Below are 26,116 nucleotides of genomic sequence, written 5' to 3' on the forward strand. Positions count from 1 at the left end.
CAGTGTCCCTCGTCGCCCCCGCCCCGGTCATTGCGATCGCTTCTCCTGCCCTCAGCAAGCGGCGAGCTGTGCGGCAGAAAAAGGCCAGAAAACGATTGTGCAGCTGAAAGCCGCTCCCCTATCAGTGCGAGATTTCGTCTGTGCTTTCTCTCTGATAAATTTAAATCACTGAAAGCGTGTTTGTTAATTAAGGAAAATCGGTGCCCGGCTCCTTTAAAGGTCCTCTAATAGAAAAGGGGGTGGAGAAGAGCGAAGACTGGTGTCTTTTTAACCTTGCTGAAGGACGCAGCAGTATTTATTGACGTATGCAAATAACCAGGGGGAGGAGGTGGAGGAGGAGGAGGGTGCTTGGAAAAACAGGAACCAGAATCAGTTTCTCATTGCAGGGTGAGAGCTCTGAGTTCCGGTGTAAGAGAAAAGAGACGTGGCGAAATTGCTGTATATCTCTGCCCTATAAGCACATCTCTCATTTAGACTGAAGGGAAACAAGGCATCAAAAAGGGTGAAGCATCTTAAAAATATTTTAAAGGCAATCTAGCACGATCAAAGGTTACATATTCCTAAATGGGGGAGGGGGAAGATTACGGGTTTGCCTTGCAACTTGCTGTAGCATAGCACTAGCAATAGGGCGAGATTTTTGGCTGGCAAATGATTAAAACAGCCTGGTTTGTAGTATGAATGACAATGTTAATAATCTCTCTTTGTGGTTTTTTCCCCGACTGTTTCAGCTGCGCAAACCATGCAGGATGATTTACTGATGGACAAAAGCAAAGCCCAGCCCCAGCAGCAGCGGCAGCAGCAGCAGCAGCAAGATCCAAACTCAGCAGAAGCCCCCTCTACACCCATCTCGTCGGAGACACCCAAACCAGAAGACAACAGTTCAGTGACTAGTATCGGCACATCGGCTCCTTCCCAAAATAGCAAGGAGAAGATGCAGATGGAGTCTCCCATTTTGCCTGGCTTGAGCTTTCACCAGCCTCAACAAGAACCTGCAGCCGGCACCTCCTTGTCTCCCTCCTTCGGCAGCACCTGGTCTACAGGGACCACAAACACGGTGGATGATAGCTTTTTCCAAGGGATTACTCCAGTCAATGGGACAATGCTTTTCCAGAATTTTCCGCACCATGTCAACCCTGTATTTGGTGGCACTTTCTCGCCTCAAATTGGCCTAGCTCAGACTCAACATCACCAACATCAGCAGCAGCAGCAGCAAGCTCAGCAGCAGCAGCAGCGGAGGTCACCTGTAAGCCCTAATCAGGCACCTTTTGCCCAGAGAAATGCTGCTTACAGCCATCAGCCCATCATGACCAGCAAACCGTCTTCCTCCTCTGCCTCCTCTTCTTCCTCCTCCAGCTGGAATAACCATCAAAACGCAGCTTGGAGTACACCTTCCAACCCTTGGGGTGGGCTGCAGGCTGGTAGGGACCCTCGAAGGGCAGTTGGAGTGGGGGTCGGCGTTGGAGTGGGGGTTGGCGTACCCTCCCCCCTCAATCCCATTTCACCCCTTAAAAAGCCGTTCTCCAGCAATGTCATTGCCCCTCCGAAGTTCCCACGGGCTGCACCCTTAACCCCCAAATCCTGGATGGAAGACAACGCATTCAGGACGGACAATGGCAACAATCTGTTGCCTTTTCAGGTAAATGACTACATGCACCTTCTACATGGTGACAGCTATCACCAAGTTTTATTTTTTGCAGGGGTGTATTTCACGTTACTGTTCTATCTGCAAGGCATCTCCATAACTCATATTTGCATCGAATAGCTACCTTATATGAAGGAAATGGGGCTGATTCTAGGGAGTGCATACACAAAGATACCAAATTCTGGCATAAGGTTTATTTTTCTTGTAACTTATTCTTAAATGTGACAGGGCTTTTTGGTTTTTGTTGTTGTTTTCTTTTTTTTTTAGCATCCGAAAGGTAGTAGCCTTCCTTCATGAAAAACAGGTTTGGCAGACTATGTTCTCTTGGTGCTGTGTTTTAATTTTTTTTTTCATATTCTCCCATATGTGAGAAAGAGGAGATGTTCAAATTGCTGGCTTAAGGTTTTTAACTGGCATGTTAATTTTAACCAAAGATGCTTCTTGACCTGAAATCTGGTTAATTATTTTATCACCACTGAAATAACTAATTGTCCTTATGTTGTGGGATTTAACGGGGAGCCTGTTCGCATAAGGTATACATGTGAAAAGCTGTATATGTCAGATATGTACACCCTGCTGTTATATTCACAGTGAACATCTAGAATCAGCGTGGGTGTGTATGGAAAGCGTGGCGTATCTGTCCTTTCCAGTAAGGAAATGCCTAATAAAATGGATGTGATTTAGAAATGGCAGGGAGGGATTGCATAGAATAAACCATTTTATGCTGTTCAAAATATTTGCAGAGAAAAGAGACAATAGGACACGACCTTCAGAGCCATATTGCAATGGAGTCTATTTACTAGCTACATAGCTCTGAAATATTTAAAGCTGCAGTGCCCTTCACTGTTTTTTTTATCTATGACGACAAAGCAGATCAATTGCAGCTGAAACTGGGCCACATAGAAGATTTGCAATTTTAATGCAGAATGAAACCTGTCATGGTGTGAAATCCATTTTAAGTTGAAAAAAGGAGAGCATGCACTGGCAGTTATATGAGGTGAAGTGAATCTCAAATTTCTTCTAGGTTTGCTTTTTTAGTCCCAGACAAATAGAAATTTTCTGTTTTGAAATACAGTGACATTGTTCAAATATGTTTTCTCTTCAGGTAATCACTTTCTCAACAAAGTATGAACTCTCAAACATTTTAAATTTATCACTATGGTAAGATTATCATCTAGATTGACACTTAGTATTAGAAACAAAGTAAAAAAATTACTCCCCCCTTCCCCCTTACTTTTAAGAGATTGTTGAAGTAAAATACATGCATTCCTAAGCACTTTCCAGTCCCATTCAAAGAGGGGACCTTATAGTCAGCCCTGAAATTTCATTTTGCTGCTTCATTCTGTTTAAAGGGAGAGTTGCTATTTTTTTATTGGCTACCCTAAATGAAGGTGGAGTGGGTTTTGATGAACTGCTAGTCAATGTCTCTGTAGTACTGAAGTCTGGAGAAAGATTATACTTCAGACGCAATATACCTGGTTGAAATTCCTATGTTGCACAAGGATAGCAATACAAAAGCTAATGAATATAGCTCCCAGTTTCAATTTACAATTATTCTTTTATTTAAATTGTCTATACGTAAGACACTTAAAAAATCTGGTAAATTTGAATTAATAAGGAAAGCAACAGTAAATGGTCCTATTTCTCTGGTTTGGTCAGTGAGATACATCTTTAATGAATACACAGTGTTATTATTGTGACTGTAAATTGTCAAAAATGAAACTAGCAAGTATTTAGTCATGACTAGGGAAAAAAGTAGATAAATGTTTTTAAAGAGAAGTTCCTTTGATTTTAAAATTAAGGTTTTGAAAAGCTAAGGTATTAGCCAATATGTAAATTTGGAAACTTGTTTTCTTCTCAGTGAATTAACCTGGTATTTTCCTGTTCAACTGAAAGCAAATACTTAGACTACTCTCAGCACCAGCTGGAATAACAGTCTGATTTCAGAGACTCAGAAAACTTGTATTTTTTTTTCCTGTTAGGCTCTTTTTAATACAAGCTGCTGAATTTTGCAATCAAAATTGTAATCTGGGTTAATGTTGATTGCTCCTATACTTAACAAATTGCCAAAGAAGTCTTGAAATCATACTATTGATAGGAGGCAATTGTTTAGTTACAATGATGAATTTGAATTTCATTTTTAAGAGTTTAATATTTGCTCCCTGAATTCTCGTTGCCTTTTTTTCTTCTTCCCCCTTCCCTCCCCTTCCCCTCCCCCCCGAAATTGGGCAATATGTTGACACAGTTGACACAGTAAATTCTGCTTGTCAGCACTATCAAGTAATTCTGGCAGGTTTATCCATGTACATCTGCCACCCTTCATAACCAAGCGTTTTTGATCTGCTTCGGAAATACCTTTCAGTAAACTTGCTATCAACACATTAATGCACACTAGCAAGTTCTTTGTGCTAACCCATTCTCTTCTCTTATGTTGAGATTATAAGACTTTAAAATTTGTGATTTGCATTTAATAATTCCTTAATAAGATATGAAGCTCAGGATGTTCTAAGTAAAAAGAAAACTATTAATATGTTCACCGGTGAAATTAATAGTATAGATGATACCTATTTTTTAATTCAGGTCTTTGCAGTGCTCAAAAATTCTAAGCAGAAAACTTCTATAATAAAGGTTTGTGTTCTGAGTCTGTAATACTTGAAGACAGGTGATTCTCAGCTACCAATATATCTAGTTGTAGGAAAAAATGTTGAATCTGAAAATGTTTCTCTTAAGAACATGCATATAAAGCAATATGCTAGATGTCTTCATCCCTGAGTGTGAGTAATACATTAGTGCACCTTGTTTGTCAAAAACAAGCAGCATCTGTCCCAAGGAGTTGTGCGCAGAACATATCAGAATATTTAAAATATCAATTGGTAGGAATTCTGTTAGTGTCTGCCTTGTGGTGGTGTTGAAAAGCAACTAAAAATGCTTTGAAGGAGACTGTTTTCATATACTTGCTGAGAAAAATTGATTTCACTGTGTAAAATAAATTTGAAGATACGAAGCTGATAGTTGAAAGGGAAAAGAAAAGAAGCAGTCAGTCTGGAATGAAATGTAACGTAGCAAATAAGAGTTGGAGATAAGATCACAGGAATAGGTATGGAACAAGGCCAGATATGAAATACAGAAATGTGGCCAGTTTGTTCTTCTGAATATGCTTCAGCTTCCAAGTGGTTCAGGTGAAGGTCCTCTGTTGTGATTGTCATGTGACAAGCAGTAGTGGTGTTCCATTATGCTAGGCGATCCCCATTTCTGCTATTTGAGGCTGGCATTAAGTGATTGTCCCTGGGACTGGGCAACGGTTCAGTTCCTTTTTACAGCAGAGTGGTGGGGCTTGAAGAGAGCTATTGTCATCTCGTGCTTCTGAGCTGCTCCCAGAATTCTCTTTTCCTTCACTTTTCTCTCAGGTAAATAGTGCATTTCTTTTGGCTTTTGGCCATATGAAGATACTGGGACACAGCTTGTGGGGTTAGGAGGATTGATAGTGCCTGAAATAGACCATTAGAAGCATGGATAAGAAATTATCTTTATGGTGGAGAAGATAGAAGAATTAAATGTTTGGTGACCACTATGCTAATTGAGGAAAACTGCCCTGTGAATGTTTAATAACAAGAACACTATAAGAATTTCCCAGAAATTGTTCAGGTTTTGCTGCCGAGTAATGTTCTTTAGAAACAATAAAAAATGGACAATCACAAGTTTTAGATTTAAAAAGATGCACAGCAATTTGGTGTTCTGAAGATTCTGGCATAAATCGAGTCACTCTTGGCAGCTTTACTGATAAATACTTCTCTAGCAGAAATAAATAAGGTGGTATTTATGGTGGATAAAGATAGTTTTAACGTGCTATCTTTTGCAGGGAGGCTGAGAAAGGTTTTGAGGGGGAGTGTTTTGCTGTTTGTTTTTTTCCTCTTTGACTTTAGTAGGAATTAGTCTGGACCCAGATTAAGTTATAAGCTAAATTTAGAAATTATATGTAATTTCAATACTTCTTACTTAAACAAAATGCAGATCCAAGCATGCAGCGAGTTTGTGTATAAATATAAGTATATATGCATAAATATATGTTTGTATGAATATATATTTATACATTTAGCTATAGATACACTAATTAGTAATACATTAGCAGGCACAAGTACTTTGTCATGTGTTGTACTAAACACACTGTAGTTGTTTGTTGAGTGAGATGAAGGGCAAGGGAATGGCCGCTCTATGATGTTTATAATTCTAATGTGACTTTTGGCTGATGATTAATAGACAGCTCCTTAAGAAGCTGCTTTCTTTAAACAGTTGAAGTTCTTCAGGCCTGTGATATTAGCCCATGCTTAGCTTTCTCCATGTCAACAGAGATTGATATTCAAAATAAATCATGTGCATACACACACACATATAAAAATATACACGTATATGGAGTAAACTAATGCAGAGTAATTTTTGTATTCAAGTGCTAGGGAAAAGAATATTAAATACACTATTAACTTTAGTTTTATAATGTTTATGCTAATTTATTCACAGGCAATGAAGTGTCTGTTGCTTATTTGTCATAGTTCTGTTTCTTAACGCTACAGTAACCCGAAATGCATATTAGGATATGTGTGTGTGTGTGTATTAAAAATGATGACTGAATTAAAATGAGGTCAAGTATTGGAACATTCATCAGTGTAACAAATACAGTTTTATATTTATGAGTAAAGGTGTTTTACTGGCTAATACACTCTGGTCACTGTCATTTAAAAATCTTTGAATCGAGTTTAGTTGTTCTTTTTTTAACCAGAAATAGTTGTATTCAGTAAGCCTTTTTGAACATTAATTTGTAAAACACTGTATTTCTTTATTCTAAATTTGACATTTCTGGGCTCTGGCTTCTTGGCAGTTTAGTAGGTAACCATACTTAGTAGCATTACTGGTGTCTTGAAAACTATTTCTGAACATGTAGTCTAATCTTAATTTTTCTTACATGATGACACACAAGTACTAGCAGCCTGCAACTTGATGAACAACAATAAAAAAAAAGACCTAGATTATTGTCTTGATTTTAAGTAAACAACTGAATCATAGATAAGTCCTCAAAGTGAAAGTAGAGCAAAGGTGTGAGTTCAGTATGCAGCTGATATTCTGAGCAACTCTGTATATAGGCAGGACTTCCTTAAAAACATTAAAGGTATTAATATAGAACAATGAATCAATAATTTTGTCTTACAGACATGATAAAAGAATTATGTCTTTCCTTTGGGAGGTAAGGTAGAAGGAAAGGTGAAGGGCATGGCAGTTTATATTGCTACTTCCCTTCTTGGATTGTCTTCCCCAATTTTAATTTTTTTGCCTAGAGGCTGCTCTTGTGAATTGAATGTGAGAGGAATAGAGACCTGGAAAAGTAATGTTTTCCTGTTCCAGGTGATTTTCAAGAAGAAAATATGAGTTTGCTGTGTGGATGATGGATATTTCCATTTCTTAGTGGTTGGTGAAATAGCTCTCCTTTCATTAAGGTCACTCATGAGTGATTCCTGGCTGAAGCATACCAAAGGGAAGCTAAAAGATAGCACTGCTTACTTGGAAGTTATATAGTGATCTTAAACTGTATATATGTGAATTTTGCAGTACAGATGACTGTACTGTCAAAAACTTTTTAATTAGGCTGAAGAGAGAAATATCATACCAAAACTATCCAGTGATGACCTTTGAGAGAGGCTCTAAGCCTCTCTTGGCCTTTATTTGTTTTTCTTTTTCCTACTGATCACTTGAGATAGTGTTACAAGTTTGAAAATACTATTCATAAATAAAAGATTCTTGTCCTAGAAATTTAATCAAAACATTATTCCAAATTGTGGCATAAACTCCCACAGGAAATAAAGGCCTTTACAAACGTCACTGGTTTTTTTCCCCCCAAATAAGCATGCTGCTTTGATTTTGCTTTTGCTTTTATCATAGTAACATGTAATATGTTATTTAAGGAAAAAGGTCTGTTCAAGGCCTTTAGCATAATGGCAGTTAGCAGACTTTAGATAGAAAAAGTATCTTTTCTGTTTCTTTTCCCTATTCCCTCCCCCGTCTTCTCAATTCCCAGAAATCAGTATTGAAAGCTTTTCATGTGTAATTGTTGGTTGCAATTAACTGATGAAAATGGAGCACCAAATTATTTAGGCATGGAAGTATTCCAAGTCTTCAGAAAAATCATGTTTTTATTGTCAGAAGATATCAAGAACTACGTAAAGAAATTCTGTATGATCTACAAATGGGAGGAACAATAGAAGTAGGTGGAAGTTACTGCCTTGTCTCAGGGGTAATCAGACTGTTGTGCTCTTCTAGTTTACTGCAAGCCCAGTTAAGTGCTTAGTTTTGCAAGATGCTGCCTGAAGTAGTTCTTACCATTTCTCATCTGAACCTACTTGTTCAGTATGGTGGGGTTGAAATAAAATTTCAGAAAGGGCAGGAAACAGAGTTTGCTAATTCCTGTTTACTCAGCAAAAGGTCAGCTAAATTTCCCTTTGGACTCTTTTTGCTGGGCTATGTGGGCCAATAACTTCCCTTCCATAGGGAAACTTCCTAAATAAATGTCCACATGTGTTTAGAGATATTTTTTTCCCCTCTAGCCAGCCATAAGAGTAAGTGGGACGTGTAGTATGAGAGAAATAAACTAAGCATATTTCAAACCCTTAGGCAAATTTTCCATTCCTAGTAATATTAGCGTTTCGTATATAAATATACGCAAAATTTGTACGTATGCACATTTATAATCTATATCTGTGTATGTATAAGCAGTTAATTTTCTCCAAAAAGTAATTGTAATTGATTTTCAGTAACACCTGCTTTAGAACTACACTGACAAAGTAATTTTGCTATTACTGAGATAATTTGCCTCTTTTTCATACTTAAGCTAAGCCTATTTTTTCAGTGACTATGTGAATTGAAATGTAATAGTTATCCATTCTCGTTTTCTATCAAATATTTCAGAGCATGTTTAGACTTTTCGGTTTTTAGGCTATTGTTATACATATTGTAACTAAATTTAGCGTACCATTACCGGTTTTTGTTTTGTTATTTCTTCTTTACTTAGTTTTTCCCTGTCTCATTTAGTAGAAATTTGAGAAGTGCAAAAGCATTGCTTTTAAGCAATTATTCTAATATTGTACATGCCAGTAATAAGCAGGTGTATCAGCAGTTAGATGAATGTACTATTTTTGTATATAGAAATAGGTCTTCATTTGTGTAATCTTTTTTTACTTGTAAATTTTAGGATTTTAAAAATGCAAGTTGTGAAATGTTACAGAAACTTTGCTTGTGTATCTTCAGACTTGGTCAACATTTTTGTTTTCGTAAGTTTCAATTATATGATTCTGTCTTTTCCTACAAGTTCCCGGTAACATTTGTAAAACACAGCTAATCAACACCTTCCTTTTCTGATCTGCTTTGTCACAGCAGTGTTAGGAGAAGGGGTGGTGTGATCTCCATTCTACGGATGTAAATAAGAGGCACAGAATTTGGGGAAATAATTTTCTTCTCAATGTTCAATCTGAGAAGACTAAAAAGTTGGGGTTTTTTCTGAAATATTTAGCATATATAGCTCTTTGAAAATAGAATATCCATTGACTGTCTGTAAGTTTGCTGAATCTCAAATTAGGCACCTAAAAGTGAAGAAAACAAATTGTCACTGGTGAAAAGTCTTAGTTTGTTACATGCCAATTATTTGGGAATTAAGAACTTTTCATCAGGGAAGAGAAAAGAAGCCAAATCTTCTTGGGGGTTGGACTAGATGACCTCTAGGGGTCCCTTCCAACCCAAAACATTCTATGATTCTATGATTCAAATATTTAATTTCTGTAATCAAGACCCACTTTTCCTTCAACTGTCTGTCATTCTATGTACATCTTCCAATTCTGCAAGAAGCAACATAGACCTTCTATAAACAAACAACCTCTTAATTGTTCAAAAACATCACAGATGGACACTGGATGAGACAGGGTTTTGTTGGAAAAATGGGTTTGAAACTTAGACAGCTATGGTTTATTCATGAAAAATGGTAGAATTTAAATGGCACAGGTAGTCTCACTCCTGCACTTTTTTTTTCTGTATGGCTTTGCAAAATTTGCAAGAATTGTAGTTTTCTTTTCAATTCCTAGAGCTTAAGTAAAATACTTAAGCAAAACCACAGACTCTGTTACATGTTAGGATGATGACCTTCATGTGATTAGTCAGCCAAGTTGGAGTCTTTTGACCAACTCTACAGATTGCTCTTGGTTTAACAAAGTTAATGAAAGTAACATGTACAGAGTGCATACTGTCAATGGGTTTCATTTTTGGGTGAAGGATGTGGGTATGGCCCCCCCCTTTTTTTTTTTGTTTTGTTTCATCCAGCCTTGAACTCTTCAGCACCACTCCTTTCAAACTTCCCTTCTACTTCTTTCTGTTCCTGCTTTTTTATCCCCTTTTTTACTGAGGCTTCTCATTTGAGTTAGCCTTCCCTATTCCACTTTCTATGTCAAAGCTTTAGATTAGAGGGGAAGGCCCTGTAATCATAAGCTGAATTGTGTTCACTTACTCTGTGGGAATTACGCCTGTGCAAACTTAATAGCAGGAAGGGGGTTAAGTAGGTTTAAACAAATTCAGGGAGAATGGAGTTTTCAGAAGTATTAGCTTAGAAGTTCTAAATTTTAGAAATTTAGAAGTCTTAACCAAGTGATAATTTAGTCTGAACATGCTGAACTGATTTTCTTTCCCCGTCCCCACACCCAGCTTCCAGAATTTGTGACTTGGGATGGATTTTCACATTGATTGACAGAAAAACACTTCTGACATAAAATGAGAAAAGCATTGTGTCTTTAACATGGGCATTTTTAATATGTATATACTTTTATGTCATAATTGTAAGTGGAAGTTCCAGTGAAATTAATCTTCCCTCCACGGAAGAATTATTGCGAGAGGTGCTCATTTTAAAAAGATTCGCCCTAAAAAGTTATTTTTGGCAACACTGTAAGCAACTTAAAGCTGACCTTTTAATGAGAAATGTCAGGCAACTTTAGAAAGTGATGCTATCTATAATGTATTATGTTTCTGAATTAATCTCTTCTATATATAAGAATGGCTCTTCAATACAAAGAAAATCACCCACTGAAGTATTCTTGGTTTTGTTTTCAGAGTGGTAAATCTTTTTTGGTAAGATTTATTTCCTAAAGGAAGTCTTTGGAATTATGGCTTCTTATGAAAGTTGCTAAAAATAGAAAATAACAAACATTTGATGTTAAAACACTTGAATGGTAAAACATTCTTTTGGATTAAATGAAAATTCATAATTCCTCCTTGGAAGTTGCTGCTTCATTCTGCTTGAGGCAATGGAAATTTTTTAGGCTCTTACTGCTGCTGTTTGTTAGTTGTCAGCAAGGGGAAAAAAAAAAATAAAAGGAGTTGCCATATTGTCTTGAATGATTACGTAATTCCTACCTGATAGCAATTAAAAAGGCCAACCCAGTGATTCTGACTTGATTTTGAAGGATGAAGTTTAAATCATAACTATACCATCAATACTACTACTTCATCAGTGCTGTCTGGTTTATTGACACTGTATGTGTAGATAAAATAAATTTAGGAACAGAAACTAGAACCACCAAATTAATTATATTTTTCTTCAGTTTTTTGTGAGTTTTCAAATTTACATTTTTTTTGTTATTTCTGTAATTTTAAAAGTTTTTAGGGGTCATGCTTAATCTTTTATATGGTCATAATGAAAAAAAGCAATTTTTACATATTTATGTGTATGTTCTAAACCCTTGCTACAGTGGGGGGGGTGTGTTGAACTGTGAATTGCAGGCTTTTCACTTTTTATGAAGTCTTAACATACTAAAACGTCTCCCATACGTTTCTTCCATCTTAAACTTACTATGCTTATCTCTTCTCCTCTCTTAACCTCAGATTTCTTCTGCCTCTATCCTTATTAAAAAACTACATGCATAAAAAATTAAAACCAAGTTGACAGGTTGGGGGTTTTTTCCACATTTGACTTTGCTGGTAAAATCAGTAATCCTCATGATTTACTAAAACTTTCTCACTGGTATCTAACTGTGAAATGCCATTTAATTTTAGTTACATGTCATACAATGTATGTAACAAACAATTCTTACCCTGAAAGCCTTTTAAACAAAAAAAGGCATGGAACAGATGAATAGTTTTGGAGCTTGTGCCAAGTATTGTTGGACCATCTTCTCAGCTCAACTATGCTGTTATCCTTTATACATATATTTTTATTTTCAGCTGGGATGGTGTTCTTTTATGGAATTTTAGATTTATTTTTTTATGCCCTATTTGTACAATTGCATTTTCTGATGATATTTAAGATAGTATTTTTTAAATATATTTACGTTTACTTTGTCTTACGAAGTTGCTCTTTTAAATTAGAATATCTAAGAACAAGTTGTTGCAAGACGTTCTATTAAATAGTAGATCATGTCAATTTTTCAAGCTTGCCTTCCACTGACATAACCATGATCATTCAGTCATTTTTCTTCTCTTCTCTCTAACTTTCAAATTTTTCTATTTCTTTCCTGTTAACCTAAAAAAAGCTTTAAAAAATCAATCTTTCTAGACCATCCAATGAAGTATTAAGAAAGGCAGTGTTAAGATGAAAAAACGACTGGAAAATTTAACTCTTACTTACAAGAAAGCACTTGTGCTTTAGTTCAAGTATGGCATTTTTCTCATGTTCAGTAATTATTTTTTTTTTTTAAAAATCTCGTATGCAGATATGACAAGCCCATCTTGAACTGCTGTGAGCAGTTCTTGTTTGTGTATTACTGGTGGTGTATTGATTGAGGTCCAAGAGAGCTTGTATCTGCTTAGTTTATCAGGAGACACCTAGAATGTAAAAGACAGAATCTAAACTTCTTTCTAAACTTTGTCATGTCTTAAGCACATGGAAGTAAGGTAGAGAATTAGCAGCATGTGGTAGACAATCATGAAGTGTTCTATGACCTCAGAGCAGTCAACAGATCATACTTCAGAAACCTTAAATCTAATATATTAAACTCCCATGTTCCCTGTGGTCCTACAAGGAAGTGTTTTTCAGAGTACTACTCGGAGCTTTTTTAGGCAGATCCTTTAATGCAGTGTTTTACTTTGTGAAGGAGATTTGTTGAAAGTATTAATGAATTAACGTGCAGATAGCTAGTGTTACTACCATTTACTAGATGACCTTTACAGTAACTGTACATTTGTAAAGGGTTAATAAATGATTAGTGTATTAACTGACTGTTAGGGTCCAGCACATTAATAGATGGCTTGTAACCTAATCTAATACCATCTATTGATGTGCTTAGTGACCATTAAGGTGTATAATAACCAAGTCTGTCAAATGTTTATAATACAGTTTGTGGTTTTGAAATGTTCTTTGAACTACTTATAAAGATACCTTTTAGTTTTAAATTATGATTACCGTAACAGTCTGACCTAATATTTAATCTCGTTAAATAATTCTCCTACTCATGTACTCCTTCTAGGATCATATTGTTTCTTCCTGTGTAATTTAAAAAAACCAAACCAAAACAAAAAAAACCCCTAAAAAACCAGTGAAACCTGTTCAGAAAAAGTATAGGATTTTTGTAATAGAAAATGAAAGCGAAGTTGTGGTATTTTCATATATGATAATTCACGATGACAATATACCTGTTCACCCTCTGTGGATGAGAATTTCTGCAAATAAGGTCTTGCAAAATTTAGGCTGGGTTTGACATTTCAGCGTGGTGGCTCCTGCTACTTTTGGCTGCTCATAAATGAAGCTCAGAGTCAGTAGAGTTTACAAGTAATGTTTTGATGCAAGCTTCTGCAGACAGTCTTACCTCCTTTGTCTAAACAGGAACACACTCTTCTGACATGGATTTGCAAACTAGAAATAGTAGAGTACTTATATAACAATTTTTTCTGGTTAGGCAAGGGAGAAGTAATGGACATCATATGCGCTATTTAAAACTACTTTGCAAGTAGATTGTAGTAGATTTTACAGTTTGTTTGGAAGGCTTCACTTTCTAGAGAAACTAGAAAGTTTTCTTGCTATTTCACTTACAATAGTAGCCTTGTTTGAATATAAACTTGAACTGGTCAATGTTTCAAAGTATAGCTCAGTCCTTGGCTCTGTTGGGCATGTAGAGGACGTGGAATAATTTAAAAGAACAAATACAATGAAAATAGCTTTTTTTTTATGAATACAAATATGGATAGATGCAAAAGTCAGCCCCACTAGAGGTACCATTTTTCAAACAGCCTACAATTTTATTTACCTTTTCACTCTTAACATTTATACTTGTGGTTTATAATTGTCCAGAAATCAACTAATAAACTCTTGCCTGTCTTCTTTCTGTGTCCTCCTTTCTGGTTGATGAGGTTTATAGTGAAACTTGCGTCCTTGAGTTCACAACCTTGTAGTTAGTGCTATTAAATATCATTCTGCTTTGCTGCAGTTCTTCAAATTAATTCAGTGCTTTCTATATGATCAGCTGATCTTCTCTGTATTGATGATATCTTGTAAACATCATTAGCATGTTCCTACTTTAATAACCAACATTATTGATAAAATTGGTCTCAAGATTTGTCTTTAAGAAACTCAATGAGTAACTTTTCTTTAGCAGATTTCTCTGTTTAGGACTATCCCTTCTTTTCCTTTTTGTCATTTTCTTTCTTACCTCAGTTGCACTAATTACTGTTTTTTCCCCATTTAGTTACTTTGCTTGTAGCACCATGTCAAATGCTATACTGAAGTCCTTGTTAGATTAGCCATATCATATTCTTGCAAGAACCAGAAATCATACTTTCCAGGATCTTGGATCATTAATGTATGATGCTACGTTATCTCTGCTTGTTATTTCTTTAAGAGAAGACCTCCTTGAATTTCAGTTGTAAAAACTAGAAACAGTGTTTGTCATCTATAGTTTCATATCCTGCTTCAGTTATTGCAGTTCTTTCATTTTTATTTTGCTGGCCAGATATACACAGTACTGACATTCCTACTTGAACTAGCTTTAGTTGTTCTGCTATCTGTGCCTTACCAACTCTGGCTCCTTTTACACTGAATTGGATAGATCATATGCTTTGTCTCTTACTGTTTACCTGTCTTTACTGTTTACCCTTGCTCACCTCATTTTCCCCTCTGTATGTGAAGACTGATTATGGAGGCTACACTATTTTCTCCTGACTTCTTCTGATATGTTTTTGTTTAATTCTTTTATCAATCTTGCTAGACTTTCCTAGACATTTGTCCAAGGAATTCATGCTCAACTTGTTATGGTTTCCCTGAATGTACTTAAGTGGCTGGTTCTTTCCTTATAGCAACATTTCTTAAGGTGCCTGTCAATCCTTATTACCTTGTACAAAAAAGGAAAATTCTGTTGCAAATCAGGTAGGCATCTCAAGGTATTTTCTCCGTCTAGAGCAACCTCTACTTCATTTGCCCCGTTTAGCTCTTTTAATGTAAAAGGAAAGCGTTTTTCTTGCTACTATGAGTATCCTTTCAAATTTCTGTTAGGAGTTAACATAAAGAAGGTTTTCTTCTGGTTAATTGCCTGTTCATACATGTAATTCTATGTCTTGTATGTGATTTCTGAATTATTTTAATTCATTAAATCCAAATGTGCAGCAGTAAGTTCAATGTGTAACGCCTAACTGACAACACAAAAATGCTTATATCTGCTTCTCTTCTACAAGGGAGAAATACCTATTCTGGTTATTTTTCAGGGTTTTAACATAACTATTCAGATATCTTGTACATGAGATAGTTGTACTGTCCCTCATATCCTGTATGCCTTTAAGCCCCTTAGGTAATAAGAGATGAAAGTATGCATAGTGTGATTCAGTTACTATTTTAGTATATTCATTATATGAAATAAAATATTTAATATATTAATTTTGAATTTGTTATTAAACTGAAGTTTTTCATACATGGGATGATGCAATACTTACAACTGGAATAGTTCCTTCTTTGTTTAAAAAATTTGATCTGAAATGGAATTGCTTGTATATAATTGATTTGAAGAATTGCTTCTAATTAAAACATAATTTGGGGCTGGGATCTTTTTTCCTCCCCTTCTGCCCTTCCTTCCTTTAAGTAGAGCTTGATGCTATGAGTGGTCTCTGGATTGCTATTCTGCTGTTTCCCACCTGTTCAACTGCACATATGCAGCCTTTGGTAACTTTGAAGCTGATTGAATAGTTAATAGCAAATATTCTTAAGTTAAAATTTCTAACATAATGACACTTTCAGAAAAGTATTGCCTCATATCCCAGTGGCTATACAGGAATCCTCAACTCATGTTTAGAAGTAGGTGCACAGCTTTTTGAGAGCCTATAGGCCTCTTTTCCTTACAAGAAGGTGACTGAAAGCTTGGGATTTTCTGATGGATTATGTCCTCAATAAAGTCCCAGGATGGAGAACATTTGCTGCCTAACTATTCTCAATCCCCATCAGGAAGAACGTGGCAGAGTGGATTTTTATGTGCACCTCTTTAAAGTAGGTTTTAAATTATTGTGCCACAAATTATTGTGCATATTAATCACGCTGTAATAATATAAAGTTAGGATTTGGACATCTTGCAGGAGTAATTTTAGTAATTAAAAGCCTAAGGCAGCTAACAGGTTAAATCGTGCTGGATGCAAAGTGGCATCACTGAAAAGGTCACCACCTCGTCTTCTCTGGGAGCTGTTTTTCATTGAGAATGTTTGTGGCCTGGTTTAGGCCTGTGCATAATATTGGTAAATGACCCCAACTTTCTTTCCCTGCCCTCCTTACTGAACAACTTAGCATTTTCTTGGTTTCCTTTTAGAAGTAAAGGGCTATATTTGCATTGAAATGGCAAAATTACTGTCCTTTTAAGGGTGGTTCTCCAAACTGGTAGGTGAAGATCTTATCCTATACGAACAGAGGAAATGTCTTGCCCCTTTTTTTGTTGAAAGGTGTTTTTTTGCTCAGGAGGCACTATTTCCAGAGTACAACAGAAATGGAACAGGAGCCTGACCTGAAATATGCCAGGTAGATATTATTTAGTTACATTGTTCTTAAAAGCACAGTGAAATTGGGTGTCATAAGGCTTAAGCATTTCGGTGACAGGTTTTTTTTAACATTACCAAAATATCCCATGTCACTGATGATCAGTAACCCTACACAAAACCACTGTTTTTGTTCTGGAGAAATCCTTGAGATTCCTTTACTGTAGTGGCCGTAGTAAATGAAGCTATGAGGCAATGGTGCTCAGACATCTGACAGTTATTACTTGCATTCTTTTCTATGTCCCATTTTGTCTCATTATTCTATAATATCATGAGACACGCTGGTCCTATTGAAAATCTTTCTGAGACAATAACTTCCTTATACAATATGTCTCTATCTTCTGTTATGTGGTCTAGACTGCAAAGTGTGATCAGATCCTTTCATGCTGTAGCATCCCCAATACTCCCTTCTCCTCTCTTTGCAGTCTTTGCATCTTTGTAGTGCTTCCTTCATCTTGAGATTCGAGGTTTGCACTTAACCTGTGCTGATTTAGCTGGCAAGGTGTTTTTAGGTCAATGTTAGTTTTTCCTTGCTTGGGACACAGGCATCATTCTGCTGAACAGAGTGGTAGAAGCCCAAAGGTAACTTACCAGTGTTGAACTCTTGCATAGCAGGCCAATGAACCAGTTAAATTATGTCATTTTAATAGCTCAAGGGTATAATGAATGGCCTTGTAAATTCTACTGCTGACATCTTTTTTTTTTTCCACTTGCTTGTTTTTCTGAATTGATGATCATCTTGGGTGCAAGTACTTTAATCCTATATTTTACAAGTGTTAGAACCATTTGTTACTGGAATCAGTAACTATAATAGAAAATGGATACATCAGCTTTTTGAGATGCATTCAGCAGCAGGACTGATGAGCAGATTTTTATCTAAAGCATCACGTTGAACAAAATATGACTAAACATAAATCCTGTCAGTGGGTGCTCAGTCAGTTGTAATGTCTGCAGATCATTCCCTACGGTAGTATAATGAGTATAAGAATAATAGCTGTTTCGTCGATTCTTTTGATTTTTTTTTTTTAGTTGTTGTGGGGGTTTTGTTTGTTTGGGTTTTTAAAACACATTGTGTAATTGTTTTGATGGCAAAAGGAAGTTGTTTGAAATATTAAGTGTACTATATTTCTGTTTGCTGGTAATAAACAGTGTTCCCTATTGGAGCATTAGGCTGGTGATTTAAGCATTTGACTAGGTGCTTTACTGTGTTTGAATCTGAGGTGGAGAAATAACACTAATGATCATGCAAGTAGTATGCTTGGTGTATTATAGAAGTCTGTATGGGAAGAGTAGCTAAGAGTGCTTCAAAGAACACAGTAAGTAGGCTATTGCTTAGCAAGGCTCTGATGAAAGAAATGAGCAATATAATATAGAACAAGATACAGATATATATAGCCTGTATCCATTAGAGCCATATTGTGGCTGGTTCCCTGCAACTCCAAAACGTGAATTGCCTAAACCAGGGAAACAGTTAATGTATTCCTCTGTTTGCCCTGTTACCACCTCTATTTAGGAAAAGGCAGAGTAAATTCTATTACTCTTTTCCCTGCAGTTTGCAAGCCAATATTGAATATTCAGTAACTTATCAGGATATGCTATTTAAGTGATTATGATGCCAAGTCTTATGGCTATAAAGCCTGAACATTTTTATATAAAAATTATGATCATGTATTAAGTGTGTACAGAAAGGGAATCTCATCTTAACTGCAAAGTAAAATTACCTTTAAACTGAATAATATAATTTATAGTAGTTCTTGTAATTCCATATAATGCCTGCTGTATCTCTCCTACTTCTGTGCTTTTCAGTTCATTTGGAAGTAGAAATTGCAAACATTTTGCTGAAAGATTTTAGTTTTCTTTTAACATTTTAGAACTTGGAATTTATAAGGGGGTAAAATTTGAATACAACCTTTACCGTTCTTTGTGGAAAAATTGCTTCAGTAGGTCAAGTTTTCAAGGCTTTTAGATTCAATCTGAGTTCTTGCATGTTAGCTATGAAAGTTTATATAACACAGACAAGATGATTAAATATTGTTAACTAGAGTTCTGAAATGTTGTTTTTCAAATTATATGGCAATGTTTCCATAACCTATATACAATTAGATATTGTTTTATATTTGTATTAACCTTCCTTATTTTTCTTAGAAGCTTTTTCAACAAGCTTATAAAAATTCACCTTTTGCCCAGTGAACTTCTGAACACCTATGAAAGTAAAATGTGCTATGGCTGGTAGTGAGAAAAGACAAATGTATGAAAAGTCGATATGTTTCTTCTGTGGGCATTCCAAAAGCAGTAATAACATAAGAAAACATTCCCCTTTTTGTTTTTAAAGGAGCATAATAAATCCGGCTTAGTTTAATACTATCCAAAATTAACTGGAAAGATTAAAAAAGAAAGTGGAATTAAAATAAAATTCCATTGACTTAGTACTGGTAGCTCTGCTCTAATGTTCTTTATCGTGGGCATAGATATATTTACCCTGTTTTCCTTTCCTACCTACAATTTATGCCTTCTTATTTGCTTTGTTTTATTTTATATTTTTATGAAGCACAATATAAGGAAAAAATTACTGAAATTTCTGGTTATTCTGGTTCTGCATGCATCTGTGTTGTCAGTCATGTTGTTTCTGGCAGCATTCCAGCACCAAGCTGCAAAGGAAGTAACACTTGCTATTTAGAGTTTTTTGATTCTTTTGCAAAGTGATCATTTTACTTTACCATGTGACCATATTCCTCAGATTTCCTATCTTTTGAAAGAAAGATTTTTTTTTTTTTTTTTTAACTTTACTGGGAATGCAAGTGGGATTGCATCACAGCTGAAGCTGCTAGGAGCTAAAGACTGCTCAGTGAGTATTTAGAGCTTGCTGTATGTGATCATTCATGTGCACCATCATGGCAGACTGAGCATGTCCCAAGCCGAACTTCTGTAATTCTTTTTTTGCAGTTGCTGTTCTTGCTGCTTTGGATTGGGATACTGGAGTGAGGCAAAGTTGTTTTCCTTGTGTTCTTAGTAATAACCCCTGCTGCAGGTGCTAGAACTGAGTGAGCGAGCCCAGTTTAAAACAGTGCTGGCATTTTACGCTGTATTTATTCAAAGCTGTGCTTCCATTGACTTCAGCTTTAGTTGGCAATGCTTAGCAATCCTGTGCAGCCAAATCCAGGCTTATGTCAGGCACAGAAGAATGAAACGCAGCAGTGACCACAGTGAAGAAGTTTGCATTGATAGGGAAGTTGTTTAAGCCATAAGAAATTTCACTGTTCCCCAGGATCTCATCTCTTCCTTCTGATTGAATTGCTACATGTAATGGCCCAGAATCTACTAAGTAAAAAATGCTGAGACTTCTGTGAGCCTAACTAGAGTTTTGGTATTTTCCTGGCAACAGTTAATAGTTCAGTGAGTGGAGGCCATCTTGTTGCTCAGCAGAGTTGGGCTGCATTGTGCCACGTACTGGTGCTGCAGGAAGCTTGAAAATCTAGGGCAGCATGAAAATGTAGAACACTGAAATAAATCACTGAAACTGAGATATTGTTCAGAATATAGGAAGCTTGGAAGCTTAATAGGAAGTCAGTTAGCAGATGGACTGAAATATATAGACACAGGGAAATGTGTCTTTGACAGGGCTTAGGTACCTGAGGTTTTGCTGCTTGCATATTAAAAAAATAGGCAGATCACATATATCTCTCAGCTCAATGTGTATTTTACGCTATAGATGCAGATGACCATGCCAACAAGGATTCAACCCATGCATAAATACCTGGTTAAGGATTTCGAGTATGGACGATAACTAGGCTTGGGCAACATGTGTTAGATTCCTGACATGCTTTCTCAGGGTAAAACTTTTCACTTTGTGACTGTAGTTTAATCAATTAATGGTCAAGTGTCTCCGCTGCCATAGTCTTCTGCAGAGACAAAAGAGAAAGGTACAGCTGGACTTTCTGGAGCAAGGTGCATGTTCTCTATGTCCCTGCCGTGGGATATGTTGATCATTTCCTTTTTTAGTTCATTAGTTCCAATTACTTTGGAACAGGGCTACCTGTTCAAGCTGAAAGAGGTAGTCAGGAAGCCAGGCTGTATTAAGGTCCACTTAACACCTGTTATGGCCCAGCTGTAGATCTGGCCTTGGCTTTGTCATCCATAATGTAGTCAAATATTCTTTTCTCATTCTTTGATTTTTCCCTCTTACCAGTAAAGGCATGGTTTGTTTATCTGTTGGGAGGGAGCTGAAGTAGTGCTAGGTATGCCTTGCCCTTACGTGGCCATGCTCTGAGTCTGAAGGGGGCAGGACAAAGCACACCACATTACAGGGTATGACGAAGGGAAAAAGTTCTTTTGATTTCAGATGATACACATATATCATACACGTCAATTACACACTTCAGGAACTGCTAGGTAATCTTTGTTTCATAATTAAGATAACCCTTAACTTTAGCAATGTCTTTTCCCCTCCTGGAATTTGCTGACACACTGATTACACCTCAGCCTGGTGTAATCCTGGAATAAGCAACAGGCGTCTGTCCTAGAGACAAACAGACTCTTCAAAGTACTGTTCTGATTCATTCCTGGAGCTGGTTGATTATGTGTATTGGATGGAGACTGGAGAGCTCTGAAGAATTACTATGGTTGTGTAATTAAAAACTAGCATAATGCATATGCACAAAAATGTAAAATGAATGTAAAATGCAAATTATTGTATTTTCTCATTTTAGTGTCTTGACTCTGCAGTTATTCTTTGGCAAAGTTACTATTGGATTTTTTTTTGTTTTTTATTTTTTAATTAACAGATTATAGACATGGTATTTTGTGACATTTTTAATCAGCCTTACAAGTAAAATATTTGAAGGTAGAAAGTTGAGACCCAGATTCAATTGGAGATCCATTTCATTATGTGATCCTTCAGAAATCTGATCCTGCATTTGTAATTTTTCACCATGCTTAACATATACACTTTGAAGTCTATGTCATGGATGAATGTATAGGTAACTGTGAAGGGCTGGGATTTAAAGTTCTGGGACCCGTATCTTCTCTAAGAGTTGTTATTACTAAGCTGTTTTTCTTTCTTTTAAGACAAGACTATTGTAAGAACTGAAATATGCTGCCATGTACACGAGAAGCTAACAAGGAAGGAACTGCTGTCTGTACACAGCAAAAGTACAATCCAACATGGGCAGGCTGGACTTAATCTTTTGCTAACTTAATGATTGCTGTGTAGCCAAAGGCAGTGCCTTGTAGCTGGAGATTCTCTTTTGTCTGTAATGTAGTTTATCTAAGTAGGTCTTAGGATCTTTGTCTTCTCTAGAAGATCCCAGCAGACTTTCCAGACTTGCTAGATTTTCAAACTGCTTTTCCAAGTTTTTTATTCTGCTTTATCATTCTGTAGTTCATATTTGAATTTCCATTCATGGTCCTCATCCCAGAACTTCCTTGCAGAGTTCTCATGTGCTACTAAGGACCTTTATGAATCGTTTCCATTGTTGGGATTGTTTGGCAGTAGATCGATAGCCTGTGGAAACAAAGCAGAGGGCAAATCCGGGAGATGGAACAGTATCAGCTCACAAAACCAGGAGAACCTGTTTATGCTGAGAAATAAGGAAACATCATCCTGTGCGTGTGTGTGCAGAAGCACCAGGCTTCTTGGAAGAAATTGTTGAATTGAGGAGACAGTCTTCAAATCTGCTGAGTACGAATCAGTTACTACTGAAATGAAAGCCACTAAGAAAAATGGTAGTAGCCCTTTTATCTAGGACCTAGAATGCTAGCCCTGACTTGTTTGTTTTGTCATCCACACTACAAAATCTGTCATCAGCATGCATTATACTTATGCACATGCCACTACATACTTATAAAAATCTGTTGTGTCTAAATTTCCTTTACTTGATTTAGCTTGCTCAAGTACTATAATGGGAAGTGTTACAATTGCCTAGGTAAAGGGTTTTGATTAAATTGATCTTCCTGTGACCAATATAGGTCTAATTTCATCTTGAAAATATTTTGCAGGTTTGTACGCCCCTTAAAAGTTAGAAAGATCCTATATTCTAGCAAACCTGCCCCATATAGCCTTGCCTTTGATGCTATGATTTTTTTTTCTCCCCTTTTTTCACATGCATCCATGTGCACAGCTCTTTGGGAAGTTTTAGGACAAAGTAGGACCTCCCAGGGATTTGCTGCTATAGTAGCATACTTAAAATATAACATAAGTATGTTAATAAAGGACAATTACATTCAATTTGTAGGCTGTGTCCTCTTCTGAACTCACTCCTTCCGGTCTCTAAGACTGTAATCTCAGAAATGTTTAAAGCTGGAATAAACTGTCATTGCGGCAAAAGCACCAGTCCTGCCCTTTTGCTCTCCTGCCAGCGTTGGTTTTGCCAGCTCAGCTCTGCTACAGCTGTATAGTAAACCAGATAGGGGATTGATCTGACCAAACAATACTTCTCCGCCCCTATTTAGGCTGTAACCTGTATGTTTGCTCTCATATTTTCTCTTCAAAAAGATGCCGTAGTTCAGTACTGTAACACCTGACCTCATTACATATTCACAGTACAGATATTTAAAAGGTATTTTAAAAAACCAAATAGAAAAAGATGACTAAAATTCTTGCTTTGAAGGAATAATATAGATCCTATTTAATCAAGTTACTAATGTATCACAAGAATAGAATTTTTTTTATATCCAAGTTACACTTTTTCTTTTCAATCTAGCCTTGCATTTCTCTTAAGGAAGTGAATATGAAATAAAACAAACTCTTCTCTCCTACTACATGTTACCAAGCAGTGGGTTGTTTTAACCAAAATAAAGTTTTCTGTTAGGAAAAAAATTACCTCAGGGTTTTGGTTTTTTTAGTTTGTTGGGTTCCCCTTCCCTCCCCCCCGCCCCTCCCCTCCCCCATCTATTTTAGATCTCCTGGGCATAAATTATTTTATATTCCATATGTATTGATCCACATGGATAGGTGACCAAGTATTCTTTTAAATACAGTATACAAATGTTGACATTCTAAGCAGCTGTGGAAGACACAAAAATCATCAACAATGAAAACTGAACATTGGTGAGCTCATTTGAACTTTAGTGCTTAGTACAGCTTCTCACAGAAATCAAGTAGGATTCTTTGGGCATCATGTTTGACTGCCCAAAAGTGCTCAATAGATTAAATAAATGTGTGAAGAAAATAATGCTAGTTCACTTACAGAAAATACAAACTTACCATGTTGGAGAAGGGAAGTTGGATCTTTGGTGTAGAGTAGGCAGACTGTGGCAATGTGAGATTTTTGGCAGTAGGAAGATCTGTATTTCAGAGGTTTCTGTAACAGCAAACTTTTAATAATGTGTATTTATTTGAATTCCAGAGCAGGTATATTAAAAGAAAGCTTAATTATACCAGTTAACTCATTTTCTCCTTTACTTCTATTTAAAGATAACATAAGAAAAAACATTTTCAAGAGAAATAATACTTAATAGAACAAAACTTGTGTTACATTTTCTATGGGTACTGCTGCTTCTTGTCTGAGGATTTTAGAGTTTATTCTATCAAGCAAGAAGATTATCTTGTAGTAACCAACATGTGGAAAATATTGTTCCAGGAATTTTGAGGGCATATTACAATGAAGGTTTCAGTTTGCACAACAGAATATTACACCACTCTCTATTAATTGTAGCATAATATAGTAGTTTTTCTTTGTTGACTTTTACATACTTATGCTGTACTTTTTTGTTAATGGTAGAGATGAGAATAAGAAAATTAATGGTTTTTAGAAACTATCTGACTGCAATAAGGGGACAGTTCTGTTATGCTGTGCGATTGTATATGTTACTCTAGATATGTGGGCAGGGATAGATTGTTCCCTCCATAAGATTGTTCCTGAACTTTGATACTGGCTATTTTAATAGGCCTGCTAAAGTTTGTTTGTGTTTGGTGGTTTTTTTTTCTTTTTCCCTTTTGCTTACTTGAAAAAACAGAAGCTGAACTACAGCAAATTAAAAATGAGAGATTCAAACAATACAAATCAACACTTGCTCAGGTTTTGAGTGCCGTAATCTGAAAGTGTTGCATATCCTATCTTGCTTTTTGTTTTGTCTTGCACCTAGTGCACTTTCCTTAAACCCGTTAGATTCATGTTAGACATTTGAACAATTACTTGATACTTTCTGGAACAAATGTGCCTGCTGGCATCTTGAGCATTGTTTGCTTCTGTTCTGATGTTAAGGTAGCACTGTGACAGAAGGCAGATGATGAAGCTGTAAACCAAAAGACTCTGAAACAGTTTCACTTATCCAGTGTAAACATCAATATTGCATTATTTCTAAAGTTCTTATTTAAATGACAATTTTTAGAATTAACTGTTGTTTGTATATATACATATTTTTTAGAAGTATTAATAAGCCTCTCTGCATAGCTGTACAGGTGAAAGCAGCAGTTGCAAAATGAAGAGTATAATTTTAACAACTGTAGGATTATATTTATCAATTTTTTTGTAATATAAAAAGTTCTATCAAGAAGAAATGTAGAATTGGATGCTGGAGTTTTATAAAATAAGAAATGAGCCTGTGCTAGAAAAATATTTTTTCTATAACAGTCTTTCCTTTTTTTTTTTTATTTTTTTTTCCTTCTAGGACCGGAATAGGCCCTATGACACTTTTAACTTGCACTCTTTGGAAAATTCCTTAATGGATATGATAAGGACTGATCATGAGCCTCTGAAAGGTAAACACTACCCTCCCAGTGGCCCACCAATGAGTTTCGCTGATATAATGTGGAGGAATCATTTTACAGGTTAGGAATATTCATATGTCCATGCTTGCTTGGTGTTTAAACAAAAATCAGCTTTTCAGTATTGCTATAAACTTTTTGCTAATGAATGAGTTGTCAGTTATGTAAAAATTCTGTTTTCCCATCTAAAGATAGTTATCTCTACTGTAGGAAGACAAGGTGAAATGTGTATACATTTATTGTAAGTGCACAACCATAATATTGTCTAACTGGTATTTCCAAAACTTGGTTTTGTGCATCAGCAAATTGCACAGCTGGGTCTCCTGCTGCAGTCACTCAGTTCAGGAAATATGTAATGCAACTGGATTCCAATTGTTATGTTCAACATCTTAGTCAAAGTTAATACTACTCTTACTTTTGGACCATCAGCAAGTATACAGGGTTCTAAAACAACCACTGTATCAAGCTTACTCTCTACAGTTGTTTAAGGTTTCTTTTAAAAAAATGTATCTTAATTTGGATTTCAGATTGTTAGGAGGAGCCAAAAACTATAGATGATGTTAAGTGCTGGGAAAGTTTTCATTATTTATGCTATGAAACTGTGTTCTACCAGGTGTAGCATTGGAGATGAAACTATTTCTAACACTTAGCTGATACTGAATAGTGAAAGGTTTTGGCAGCATTTCAATTAATAAATATTCCTGATCGACCTGCACACTCTGTTTTAATCTTTCATTGGTTAAGTTCAAATA

The 26,116-nt window shown here is 36.1% G+C and overlaps 1 protein-coding gene across 1 annotated transcript in view; it reads left to right on the plus strand.

The window, feature by feature from the left end:
- Positions 1-415: 415 nt before the first annotated feature.
- The window catches only part of CPEB3 (cytoplasmic polyadenylation element binding protein 3), an 85,392-nt gene continuing 59,691 nt past the window's right edge, over positions 416-26,116 (plus strand). The window contains exons 1-3 of the mRNA XM_035897326.1: positions 416-502; positions 729-1,636; positions 25,268-25,358. Coding sequence (XP_035753219.1) covers positions 740-1,636; positions 25,268-25,358 — 988 coding nt within the window. The 5' untranslated portion in view covers positions 416-502; positions 729-739. The remainder of the gene's footprint in view (positions 503-728; positions 1,637-25,267; positions 25,359-26,116) is intronic.

Source organism: Egretta garzetta, unplaced genomic scaffold (genome assembly GCF_000687185.1).
Source record: "Egretta garzetta isolate BGI_Z169 unplaced genomic scaffold, ASM68718v1 scaffold56, whole genome shotgun sequence".
NCBI classification, from domain to species: domain Eukaryota; kingdom Metazoa; phylum Chordata; class Aves; order Pelecaniformes; family Ardeidae; genus Egretta; species Egretta garzetta.